Source organism: Alligator sinensis, unplaced genomic scaffold (assembly GCF_000455745.1).
Source record: "Alligator sinensis unplaced genomic scaffold, ASM45574v1 scaffold96_1, whole genome shotgun sequence".
Taxonomy (NCBI): domain Eukaryota; kingdom Metazoa; phylum Chordata; order Crocodylia; family Alligatoridae; genus Alligator; species Alligator sinensis.
This window is the reverse complement of record NW_005842402.1, coordinates 270,009-283,620: the sequence shown is the minus strand read 5'-3', so window position 1 is coordinate 283,620 and position 13,612 is coordinate 270,009. Positions and strand designations below refer to the sequence as shown.

The window sequence follows — 13,612 nt, the reverse complement described above, 5'->3', positions numbered from 1 at the left end:
GAACCCTGGGCCAGATGTGAGCCTATGACATTGGGGTGAAAGGTCCTGAATCCCATTACCCATTCCCTAGATGTAATGTTCATATGAAATTTGACAATCGCTAGGTTAGCCACAAATTCAGATAAAAAGCTTTACAGAAAATTCAGTGTGACAAATTAAATGGCCTCAGTAATGTGTTCTCATGCAGTGAAACCTAAGTCTCAAATTTATGCTAGACAGCTTTCTATAGCCCTGTCCATCAAAATGTAAATGTCTTGCTAACATCCACAACAGCAGAAAACTTATCTTTTAAGAGCCTGACAGCCTCAGGCAAAGGCAGGAAGGCAAATATCTTCATACTGATGCAGTTTCATCAGACTCATCTCAAGAACCAGACAGATGCCCAAAGCCATCAATGGCAACAAGGGCAAAAAAAACAACAAACCAAACAAAAACCCAACAGACCATACAAATAAACATTCATACTGTAATAAAGTAACACAAAAAGCAGCTAATACACTCCTACCAACAGCTCCTTGATCAATTCCTTAAAATGAGCAGTTTAGTCAGGGAAAGCTAACCATCTTTAACTTAAGAATCCTATACAGGCAAAATAAACATATGCAAGAAAGGATATGTTTTCATCTCCTCTTATAAATAGCTAAAATACAGACACCATATTATAACTGGGGATGTGAAAGGTTAAACAATTAATCCTTTAACCAATAAATGCAAAGATAAGAGGTTAACTTATCAGTTATTGCTTAGCCTGGGGCAGGACACACACCACTGGCAGGGAAGGGAGGAAGGGAAGCTCCCCAGCAGGGATAGGAGGGGAGAATGGCAGGGCAAGCAGGAAAGCAGGAGGGAGAGGGAAGAAAGGAGCAAAGAGGAGAAGGGGAAGGGTGAGGGGACCTGGTACCCATAGCCTATGAGTTTAAAGAAGAAAATAGCCCAATAATTCATCAATTGAGCAATTAACTGCTTGTTCACAGGCGCTCCTTCCCAGCATGGGGCTTCAAATGGGCTCTGTTGTCTGGCTGAGTTTGCCACCACCTATCCCTTCCCCCCCCACCCTCACAACCCCAAAGGGCCCCAGGAGTGGCTTTCAGCAGCAGCTGTGTCCAAGCTTCTGTATTACTGGTTAACTGTTTAACCGATATGATTAGAGGAGGTTAAATGGGTAATTTTTTAAATTATATTTTAGATACATAATACACAGTTTAAACATTTTTTCTAGATAAACATAACTTGAAGTTAAACTTCAGAATCCTGCAGGTCAAAAGCCAAAGTTCCTGTTAGAAAACTAGGAATCTTCTCTTCCCATTTTATTAATGTATTTATTAGATTTTATGCCACCCTCTCCAGAAAAAGCTTAGGGAATCTTACAATAAAGGAAAATAAAGGGAAAAAAAGTTAACGGTATGGAAATAGTCAATGTTAATATTTATTGTAGTATCAGAACTAAGCATTGTCCACCTTGGGAAACTAATTTAGGAAATGCAACAAAAGAGTAAGGAACATTTTTGTGGCAACCTTATTTAAAAATGTGATGGCCATTCGTAACTGCTTACAGGTTTAAAGTGTTAGAATACACTTTAACTACCAATGGAAATAGATTAGTAGGTACATATTAGGCAAAAAAAGTCAAACCATATCATACCTCACATGATACACTCTGGAAGGCTAGCTTTCAAATCTCAATATCAGAATACTAAACAGAAATAAAAATATCAGTGTATTTAATGAAGAGAAATAAAAAAAACTTGCTTTCCATCAGTCTTAAACCCCCCTCCTCCTCTCCCCCCCAGTGCACAATAATATGCTTGGAATAGCAAATATATGGCAGTTTTATTGAATAGAAATTACCTGCCCAACAGCTTTGCAAAAAGCATCTGACATCCAGATGAGAACTTAAGAAAAAGCTCAGAAAAATAAACAAATGAAACTCACAAGTTTTAGTAGTTAGCAATGAATTACCTATTTTACCAGATATCTTTTTAGGTCCCAACTGTGAGATCACAGCCAATAGTTTTACTAAGCCAAGAGCCTTTACTTAGAGAAAAAAAAAAAGTCCTCAGCTTTTATTCATAGTTCTAGCTCTGAGTAGATGACATTATAAACTATTGTATTTCACTTGAAGAGTTCTGGATCAATTCTGTTAGTCATGTCTGTGCATCTGATCAGATCTGCCCAACGAATCAAGCAGGAATACTAATAATTAGGAATACAAATATTTAGGTGTTCCCCCAGCAATATATCCTAAGACATCAATTTCAGAATTAGAAAAATAAGTTGAAAACAATGTTGCCTCATATTCAAATACACAAGACATCAGCCCAAAGCCCATTGAAGTCAATGAGACTAAGTACAGACAGTCAAAAAAGCCAAAGATGAATTGATTGAGTCTTCACAGGTTAATCTAAACTTTGTAGTTTGAACCAATAAGCAAGTAAACAGACATTCACTTTTGATTCCAGAAATGCAGCTACGTGCCTGCAGTGGCCCAGGCCAGAAGCCACGGGGCCCTAGAGCACACTTTCCTGCTCAGCTGGAGCAGATAGCTTGGACTAAGGCTTGTTCACCCAACCTATGAGGGGAGGTTGCAAAGCACTGTGAGAAGCTGGGGGACTGAGAATTAACCTGAAACTGGAGGGGATCTGTGACGAAATAAACTGATTTATCTAAATCAGTTAAGTCAGATACTACATCCATCCAGGCTTATCTTAAACCAGTTTTGACCATTTTAGAGGCAGTTTATGTGCAATGAACTTCTTTTGTGTTGTAGATTTGAACCAGTTTCCTATCATTTACAAAAGTTTGTGCATTATTTTGTCCCTAGCCTGAGAGTCCTCTTATTGATCTGGCCCATGACAAAATAGCCTGAGTGTATAGATATGAGTGTAATTTGAACACTAGTGTAGTGTAAAAACAGGCAAATGACAGTTTTCATATCTTAGTAAAGTCACTTGTCTAGGGGAGTCACTATTTCCTTAGCAAACATATACTTTCTACTCCCAATCTCCTCAAGGTCAAGGCTTTTTAGAAAGTATTCGGGATTTCCTTCTGTTGTTTTAAACATAATGCAGAAAATATATTTTCTCCACTTACCTAATAAACAGAAAAGACTATTTTTTTTTTTACAAGGTTTTTGCAAAAGTAAGCTCTGAAGAAACACAAAAAGTATGTGTTTCTGAAAACAGAACAAGTGAACATAAAACATATGGGAGAGATCAGAGAGGGAAGCAGTATGGTCAACTGAATTCAGCATTGGAAGAGACTCAGACCCAAGGTCTATTCTTATGTCCAGCACTGCTCTGGGTGGGTTTGGAAAAGTCATTTCAGCTCTGTGTCATTTTCTCTCTTGTAAAACAAGAATATATGATGCCCATTTCCTTTGTAAAACAGTTTGAGACCTATAGATGAAAAGCAGTAGGAAGAGAAAGCTAGGACATATCACTAATTTAGCACAGGGTTCAATATAGTTCACCTCAGAATTACACTAGAGCTCTCCTTGTGCATATATTACATACAAGTGGAAGCATACAGCATTTCCTGCTGCAAGTGCAATTCTAACCTTTTCCAAAGGTTGCATCTGCTTACAATTACTTTACAAATAGAAGTCAAACAGCTTCCCTGTCCAGTTAAACTAAACATCAAAAGCAACCAAGATTCAGGTGACTAAATACTTAAAGAATTAAAATCATTATATGTCCTTTTCAATAAAGGTCAGCACCATAGCAGACAATGTTGCAGGCTTTTAAACAATTTTGAAAATCTCTTGGGAAAAGGTATGCTTGTTAATGATCTACAGTAAGGTTTTTGGTTTTTTAGCTATTTTTGGGTTAAAGTTAAAAGATATTATATATAACTGTATCATCTCCAAGTCTAGGCAGATGAATAGAAGAGCAAAAAAGAATACAAAAATTACTTTTCACAATAATTTTTTCATACAAGTCCCTCTGCACAATAGCTGAAGTTCAGAATGTGCCTGCATACTATAACAATTTTTAGTCTTAATGAAAAGCTTATTGAACAAGGAGGAAAGAAACAGGAGCAACAGCTTCCTTTCAGATCACTTACAGTTCTTACAGAAAGGAAGAAAGTACAATTTTTCATTTTACAAATGGCCTTGGCTAACTTGAACAATTTGGTTTGAATAGGGATGATTCTGCCTCAGGCAGAGGGGCTGGACTATATGACCTCTCAAGGTCCCTTCCAGCTCTACTTCTCTACTACTAATTCTTGATATGTTCAATGATGCTGGAAAACATTCAGCTAAATTTAAAAGACTTGCCAAAGTACTACACAACACAATAGTTCTCGGACCCTAAGCATGTTTTGCAACAATAGGAAAGCATTATATATACAATCCTTTCTAAAGTTATTTAGAAACAGGTCAGTTATGTTACCTGTAACAAAGGAACCATGTGAGAAAGTACTCTGCCCCAGACAAAGTTGTTCCATTTTATCATACAGTTATTGATGCAGACAGATTTGAAAAAGAAAACCCTCTCTTTGCCTTATTTCCTTTTATAAAGTGTCCACAAACTCACACTACTCCCAATGAGGCTGAAGCATAGTTAACCATCACCTTCACTTTCTACACAGGAAAGCAAGAATCCTCCTAGTAACAACAGCCATCAACTCCAATAGTTTTTAACAAAACACTAGTCAGTTTGTCTTCAAGAAAGCTGCCCACCATTCTATGGAAAAGGAGTTAGGACAGGACACCATAAGGCTGTTGCAACACTTAAGAAGCTACAGGTGATTTTGAAATGTTAAGTGTATGGAAGAGGGGATCAAACAGATAGGTGCAAGGAAGAGTGGAGAATAAGAGCCTAACAATTGGAAGGAAACTGAATCTCTTTCTTATTAAAAATATAACCATGTTATGGATTATCATGGAATGACTCCTCTACATACAAAGAGATTAACTTCTTACCAGCCTTACTCTTACCCTAATCAAAAGACAAATTAATACTAAGATAAAGTAGCACTTACTGGTGAAAGTACCATATGCATTAATTGCCTACCCCCTTACTTACCTAAATACTACAAAAAAAGTAACAGGAATTTTATCATTGTATTTACTCACATACCCCACACACCTTTCCTCACAAAACTGGGGCATGCATTTTAATTTAGGAAAGCTAATTTTCTGCTAGAAATAGAAGCAACCCATGTGGATTCCTGCTCCAACAGACAGCAGCAGTGACTGACAATAGCAATGGCATTCCTATTCAGGAAGCTGAGAAAGTGACACTGGACATTTATACACATGCTCCAGGAGTGGGGGGAGGAGGGGAGGATAATTAGTGTGTCAGAGGAGCCTCACTGCTAGTATATAGGTGCCATTAATGACTAGTTGATCTACACTCAACTAGGGGCGCACCAGTAAAGATTATTTTGGCCAATACCAATGGCAAATTATTGCCATATTGGCCAATACCGATCTGATTGTCGATATGCAGCCGGGCAGCTTGGAGAACAGCATCCAGCTGGCAAGTCTGTTTTAGTGTGTCAGAGGAGCCTCACTGCTAGTATATAGGTGCCATTAATGACTAGTTGATCTACACTCAACTAGGGGCGCACCAGTAAAGATTATTTTGGCCAATACCAATGGCAAATTATTGCCATATTGGCCAATACCGATCTGATTGTCGATATGCAGCCGGGCAGCTTGGAGAACAGCATCCAGCTGGCAAGTCTGTTGGGGAAAAGGGGGTGGGGAGGGGAGGGGAGGGAAGGGAAGGGGGAGGCAGATTGAGGCCCCAACATGGGGCAGGGGCAGGCACTGCCCAGCCAGGGCAGGGCACAGGAGCAAGCTGTGAGTGGCTCGTCTTGCCAATAATGTCAAGTGCCTATTGCCAATAATGTCAATTTTTCTTTTATTGATGCCAATACGGTATGCCGATATGATGTATCGGTGCACATCTACGCTCAATAAATGTTAACCATCGTTTCTCCTTTTTTAATGGTCTTGACATGCCACCTATCTAACTACCCTTTCTTCTAGCAAGTTTGCTATCTGTCTAGTAGCTGCTCCTGGAGTCTTTTCTTCTTTTTCACAGCCCTGAAAACTCTTTAGCTGTGTTCAAAACTATAGATCTATCCACAGAAACCAGTTTCCAGCAGCAGCTAGGGATGCATCTTCTAATTAACCAAGAAAAAGAGGGTAAATCAGCTGAAGATTTGCTGCTGTTCCTGCTTTATGAAGCCATAATTCCGGGAAAATCTTTTTTTTTTTTTTGGTTCTGCCCTCCAAAAAAATAAGGTACATGTCTTATCTGGGAGTATGTGGTATGCATGAAAATACAGTATTTTCTTTTTGACTATTAGGAATCCAGGTGGTCGGCCATCTGCACAGGATAGATGACCTTCATACTCAAGTCCTGTATTTAATCAGGGAGACATTACTCATACTTAGAGCAAAGAATATTAGCAAATATAGTGATTATGCCATAGAATAATAGGAAATGAGAGTTGGAAGGGACATCAGGAGATCATCTAGTCCAACCAACCCCCTACTCAAAGCAGAACCATCCCCACCTAGCTCATCCCACCCAAGGCTTTGTCTACCCAGGTCTTAAAAACCTCCAAAGATAGAGACTCCACAACCTCTCTGGGTAACCTGTTCAGGAGCTTAACTACCCTCCTAGTGAGAAAGATTTTTCTAATATTTAACCTAAACTTCCCTTGATGCAATGGGAGACCATTGCTCCTTATTTTGTCATCTGTCACCACTGAGAACACTCTCAATTCAGAAAAGATTCAGAGAGCTTCAGAGAGATTTGGGAATTCGGGCAGTCCTTGCTCACCGCCACATGAAGGTGGACCTGGACTCTGCTGGTAAGTAGGGAGGAAGAGGGGGAGGGGACCATGGGGGTCCCCGACCAGGCCCCATAAAAAAAACAAAAAACCCACACTCACCGGCTGCTGCAGTGGCCATCAGGACTTTTGGGGGCTTGTAGCAGAGCCCCCCATGCAGCATGAGGCAATGGGGATCGCCCCTCAACCTGGCAGGAGCCGGTGAGTGCGGGGCTTTTTCTTTTTAAAGTGCCAGGACACTGAGGCCAGGCGGGACCACCATTGGCATGGCTGGGAGAGGAGGCGGGCGATGGGGCCTGTTTGATTCAGAGATTCAGCGGTGGTCAAATCTCTGAATCAGATTCAGCTGAATTGTTTTGGGACAGTGATTCGAATCACCAAATCAAATCACTGTCCCCCAAATTGGCTGAATCCAAATCTGAAGCAAATACTAGCCGCTTTGCACAGGCCTACTGACTGGTCCTAATCACCTTCTCCTCCAAGTACTTAAAAATGGAGTCTTTGAGGACCTGCTTCACAATTTTTCTAAGGACTGAGGTGAGGTTGACTGGTCTGTAGTTCCCTGGATCCTCCTTCTTCCCTTCTTTAATGAACTATTATTTGCCCTCTTCCAATCATCCAGGACCTCCCCCAATCTCCACAAGTTTTCAAAGACAATGGCCAGCAGCTCTGCAATCACATTGTCCAACTTCCTCAGCACCTTCAAATGCACTGCATCCAGCCCCATGGACTTGTACACATCCAGCTTTTGTAAATAGTCCCTAACCTGCTCTTTCACCACAGAGGGCTGCTCACCTCCTCCCCAAACTGTGCTGCCAGGTGCAGTATTCTGGGAGATGACCTTGCCTGTGGAGACTGAGGTAAAAAAGGCATTGAATACTTCAGCTTTTTCTTCATCATCTGTCACTAGGTTGCCTCTCCCATTCAGTAAAGGACTCACACTTCCCCCGATCTTCCTCTTGTTGCTGACATACTTATAGAAACCCTTCTTGTTACCCTTTACATCCTTTCCTAGCTGCAACTCCAATTGCACTTTGGCCTTCCCAACTTCCTCCCTGCATGCCTGAACAATACTATTATATTCCTCCCTAGTTGTTTAGCCAAGTTTCCACTACTTGTAAGCTTCCTCTTTGTGTGTAAGCTCACTGAAGCATTCCCTGCTAAATCAAGCTGCTCTTCTGCCATACTTGCTGGTCTTCCTGCACATTGGAATGGTTCATGCCTCAGTAAGGTTTCTTTAAAATACAACCAGCTCTCCTTGACTCCTTTCCCCCACAGACTGGCCTCCTTGGGGATCCTGCCCATCAGTTTTCTAAGGAAGTCCAAGTCCAGTTTTCTGAAGTCCAGGGTCCATACTCTGCTGATCTCCTTCCTTCTTTTTGTCAGGATTCTGAACTCAATCATCTTGTGGTTGCTGCTGCCCAAGTTCCTGTCCTCTTCTATATTCCCCTCCAATTCTTCCCTGTAAACAGCAGGTCAAGAAGAGCCCCTAGTTGGCCTCTCCAACACCTGTACCAGGAAATTATCTCCACTCTCCAAGAGCTTCCTGGATTGTTCGTGCACTGCTGTATTGCCCTCCCGGTCACCCTGACATCTGCTGAAGTCCTCCATGAGGACCAGGGCCTGTAATTGGAAAACTTCTGCTAGCTATCTGAAGAAAGCCTCATCCACCTTATCCTCCTGGCCTGATGGTCTATAAAACAGGCACCTACCACACCATCCAAATTAAGCCTACTTCCTTGGAACAGGCTGTTAAAAACTGCAATGTACTGAGATCCTGAGTATATCTCAGCATTTCTTCCTCTACAATTGGTATTTCCTTATACAGGCAACCCCTGCCTAATGCAGTTTTGGTTAGTGCTATTTCACTACAGCACTCATTTTAAATACCAACCTGATTCCACTTAGCACTCAGCACCTTTTATTATAACCCTGAGTGCAGGGATGGGGAGAAGTGGTGGCATCGAGTGAAGTGGTGAGTGGCAGCTGGCAGGGGCCCAGGGGAGGGTGGCAGGAGCAGAGGGTCTGGGCCGGCACGTGGTGCTGAAGTGGCTGGCGGATGGGCAAGGAGTGGCAACGGTGGCGAGAAGTGGCAGAACTAACTATATTTATTTACATTGATTTCTATGGGGAAGTGGGTTTTTCTTAGCGCAATTCTGCTTAGTGCTCAGTTTTTCCGGAACCAATTAAGAGCGCTAAGTGGGGGTTACCTGTAAGCTACAAGCACCTGATAGGTGTTCCCATGGCTCTAGGATGTCATTACTGTTTAGTATTCTATTTACCATTTATTTCAATGAATCTATGCATCAGTTCTCAATGAATTGTGAAGGATAAGCCCTTGCTTTTGTATCATCAAGGATAAATTGTTGCTGGTTCTCAATTACTGTGCAAGGTCTCCCGTTCGGCTGTTTTTTTCCACTCTCATGGTTTTTCCACACACTGTCTTTCCTGGATGGAAACAATTATTTTTTCCCCTGACATTCTGTGCCTGGCATGCTAACTTACAACTCATCTGTTCTTCCATCTTTTTGGAATATTGATAAGGCAAGCACATTACCTTCCTTGATTAAGAAAAAAGAGTCTTGCCAGTTCTTATTGCCTCAACTTTTAGATTACAGGGAAGCATGGGTTTTCAGAGTCCAAATCAGTACCTCATAGAGATAGTAACAAAAAAGCAACTGCCAACTGGTGCCCAACCCCAGGTCTATGGGCCAAATCTGGAGCAACAGCATCTGGTCTGCGGAACTCCCCACAGATGAGGAAATGGGGAACAAGCAGGAGGAACTCACCCTCCTGCTAGCTAACACCAACCCAGACATAGTGGGGCTCACCAAAACGTGGTGGGACCCAATGCACGACTGGGCGGTGAATATCAAGGGCTATAGGCTGTACAGGAGGGATAGGACAGGGAGGAGAGGTGGGGGTGTGGCGCTCTACGTCAAGGAGAAATACACATCCTCAACGAGTGGCACTGGGTCAGAGGACTAGGGGACTGTGGCATCGACACCTACACAGTCAAATGGGTCAATAGTTGGCTGGAGGGCCGCACCCAGAGAGTGGCAGTGGATGGGTCTTATTCGACCTGGAGGGATGTGGGCAGTGGGGTTCCGCAGGGCTCAGTCCTCAGGCCTGCATTGTTCAACATCTTCATCAGCGACTTGGACGAGGATGTAAAAAGCACCCTGTTCAAATTTGCAGATGACACTAAGATGTGGGGAGAAGTGGGCACACTAGAAGGGAGGAATAGGCTGCAGTTGGACCTAGACAGGTTACAGGGGTGGGCAGATGAGAACAGGATGGGTTTCAACACTGACAAGTGCAAGCCACTGCATCTGGGGAGGAAGAACCAGCAGCATACCTACAGGCTGGGGAACTCCCTTCTCATCAGTGCAGAGGCAGAAAAGGATCTTGGAGTCATTATTGATGCCAAAATGAACATGGGCCGACAGTGTGGGGAAACGGTCAGGAAGGCCAACTGTACCTTGTCGTGCATCCACACATGCATCTCAAGCAGGTCCAAGGAGGTGGTCCTACCCCTCTATGCAACACTGGTCAGGCCTCAGTTGGAGTACTGCATCCAGTTCTGGGCGCTGCACTTCAGGAGGGATATGGACAACATGGAGAGGGTCCAGAGGAGGGCCACCCACATGATCAGGAGTCAGCAGGGCAGGCCCTACAAGGAGAAGTTAAGGGACCTGAACCTGTTCAGCCTCCACAAGAGAAGGATGAGGGGGGATCTAGTGGCCATTTACAAACTGGTCAGGGGGGACCAGCAGGCATTGGGCGAGTCCCTGTTCCCCCAAGCACTACCATGAGTGACAAGAAATAACGGTCACAAGCTGGCAGAGGGCAGATTTAGGTTAGATATCAGGAGGCGCTACTTCACTGTCAGGGTGGCTAGGATCTGGAACCAACTTCCAAGAGAAGTGGTGCTGGCTCCTACCCTGGGGGTCTTTAAGAGGAGACTAGATGAACACTTTGCCAGGGTCGTTTGACCCCAGTACTCTTTCCTGCTATGGCAGGGGGTCGGACTTGATGATCTGCTCAGGTCCCTTCCGACCCTACCAATTATGAAACTGAAATTTGGCAGTGGGGTAGCAGTGGCAATTAACACTGGCACCCACCCCACACAGCCAAACTGAGGCTGGCCCACACCCCTTCTGCCTGCACATTGGACCCACTAGCCAGATATGACTTGCAGACAAACTGAGTCCTGCCCATCAAGCCTGTGTGACAAAAAGGCCGAGAACCACGGCTATATGCAAAAATGACAAAACAGGTCTTTGTATTCCCAGATGGTTGTCTTCACCAATTAAGATGAAGCATGGAACCAATACTATAGTTCATTTTCTCCATTTCCCCATTCCTCATAAGCTAAACAACACTGGTCCTTACCTTGCTTGCCTGGAGTTGTCAGCATAAATCATGAGTTAGCAAGGATTCAAATTCTCTCCTCTAGCCACCACGAAGGCATCTTGGGAACCAAACTGTAACACCACATTTCATCAGTATAGCTGTAATCAGTCTGTCTCTTTTTTCTTTTAGTGCTTGTGCCATCACACCTTTGAGAAGGCGTTATGCACAACCAACAAATACCATTTTTCTGTTTTGTGTTTCTGCTAGTGGACCTTTCAGACCAATCTGTATGAACTAGCTTACTTTTGAGATGTCATGTTACCATAAACAGACAACATTTTAGCACAGCATAGTTATCTCCCTTTCCTACGGCAACTCAATGTTTGCTGGTGTTCCTCTTTCTCTAAAGAGAATCTCATTTAGGAGAAAAGTGACACTGCCCACTCTGCAAGATTTTGTACATATTTCCTATCAAACCTACAGAGGCCTATAAAACAACATACCTTGCCAGAGCTTCAGAGGAATTTTCTAGTCCTTTATAAAATTCTGTTTCTACAGATTTAAGGGTCCAAGCCAGCCTCACTGACCTCATGTCCATGATAGTGATATAACAAGATAAACTGATACTAATTTCCTGTAAATTTAAATCCCAACTCCTTAAACAGCTTTTGAATCCCTTCCATACCTACAAGGATATTCTTCTGATATTTTGTGGAAGATACTTATATTACACAAGAATGTCTCCAAGTCCAAAAGCTCAGGTTAGATCATTTGGAAATGCTACAAATCCAAAAGGCTTTCTGCAGAATTTAAGCAATCCATTCACTGCTGCAGATATAGTTCTGTAGTTCTGCCTCCCCTCTGCTCCTCCCCCCACGCCCCTTGACTTAGAGGTTAAATACTAAACTTGAAGGTGTACAGATCAACACTGGGGAAATATTTAAACTCATGAAAATTCATCCAGAGTATCTTGCAAGGCAAGTGGATAACGATCTTGTGTTGTCTGATTAAATTTTGTGTAGTTAGATATGTATCCATTGGCTTTTTTTATCTCATTTTGGGATGCAAAAAGTTGCAGATACTTCAATCAGGCCATCCTTCAGTATTAGAGATTTAGCTGCTCTTTCATTGCTTCTTGATGTGACCAGGGCTGCAGATGTTAGAGCTGCCTTATAGAAACAGTATCTAGTTTAAACAAACCCAATATTGCTCTGGATCACATCTTCCAAGGTCTTCATTATTACTGAAAAACACAACATAGTATAATACTTTTAAGTGATTTCTTTACTTACTTTACAAGGATGCTTCTGTCTACTCAAATCCTTGCTCTTTCTGAGGGGGCTGCTTCACTGCTCTGGACCTCTACCGCTGAACCTCCAGTTACATTGGACACTGCCCATATAGCCCAATTTTTATTAGCTGCACCTTCTTGTCAGTCATTAAGGGCTCTTTGCTACCAAAATTTCAGCTTTCATGAAATCTGATACAGAGGTTGGGGCTAAACAACAGACCTGACTTCATGCTTTTAAAAAATTTACTGAAGCAGTCTTTTATTGTTAGGGATAGTACTGCATGCGTATAATATTCTGTTTTTACTACAACTTGATTTCTGAGTTACTACTAAAAAAAAAAAATCAGCCACCCAAAAGACATCATCCAAGTCCCATACTTTCTCCTTCCCACATGCAACAGAGTTATCTGCAACTTGACAAGGAATAAGTTTATTTTGTTAACATCAGGAACTTTGGGGGATACTCCCTGGATGAATGTAAACCCAGATGAACATTTAACTTTGCATATACTTGTTCCGATTTCTCCATTTTGTTCTTTTGCATTTTCTATAATTCTTTTTATTTTAACTGAAAACACATACTAGAGACAGCACAGTGATATCACTAAGGAACAGAAAGCTTGTCGACAATATAATATACTAAGCATGCAGGAATCAATTAACAAATTTGAGGAAGGTAATTCACCCTCTCTACCCAGCAGAACCTATAAAGAAAGACAGCTAGAACAATCGATTAGATTTAAAAAATAAAAACTTTACAATTTTTACCATATTGCAATTTCTCTGATTACTTTTTAACCACCTTTCTAAAACCTGCCAGCAAAATGGTTGTTAACTAGCTAAAGATAGCAATAGCATACTTTAAGAAAAGTAAAAATGAAGTTCTGCTTTTTGCTTTAAGGTAATTAATATTGAATCTTGTTTCTGTTTGAAATAATTTTATAAAATAGAATGTAAACTCACCAACAAGCTGAAACTAAATATTTTAATCTTGGATAGTAGGAAAGTAACAGTGTACATTTGCTCAGAAGCACTGAATGTTACTCTTCTTTAAATACCTTTTAAAAAAATATTAGCAGAAGGCAATTCATACATAAAAGAAATCTGGCTCCTTTTCTTCTGTGAACTTACACTGCACTTAACATGGCCGAGAAG

General features: G+C 41.9%; 1 protein-coding gene across 1 annotated transcript in view; it reads right to left on the bottom strand.

Annotated features, from left to right (window-relative positions):
* PTPRK (protein tyrosine phosphatase, receptor type K) overlaps window positions 1–11,261 on the bottom strand; it is a 570,492-nt gene extending 559,231 nt beyond the window's left edge. The window contains exon 1 of the mRNA XM_025211350.1: window positions 11,206–11,261. Coding sequence (XP_025067135.1) covers window positions 11,206–11,230 — 25 coding nt within the window. The 5' untranslated portion in view covers window positions 11,231–11,261. The remainder of the gene's footprint in view (window positions 1–11,205) is intronic.
* Window positions 11,262–13,612: the final 2,351 nt, after the last annotated feature.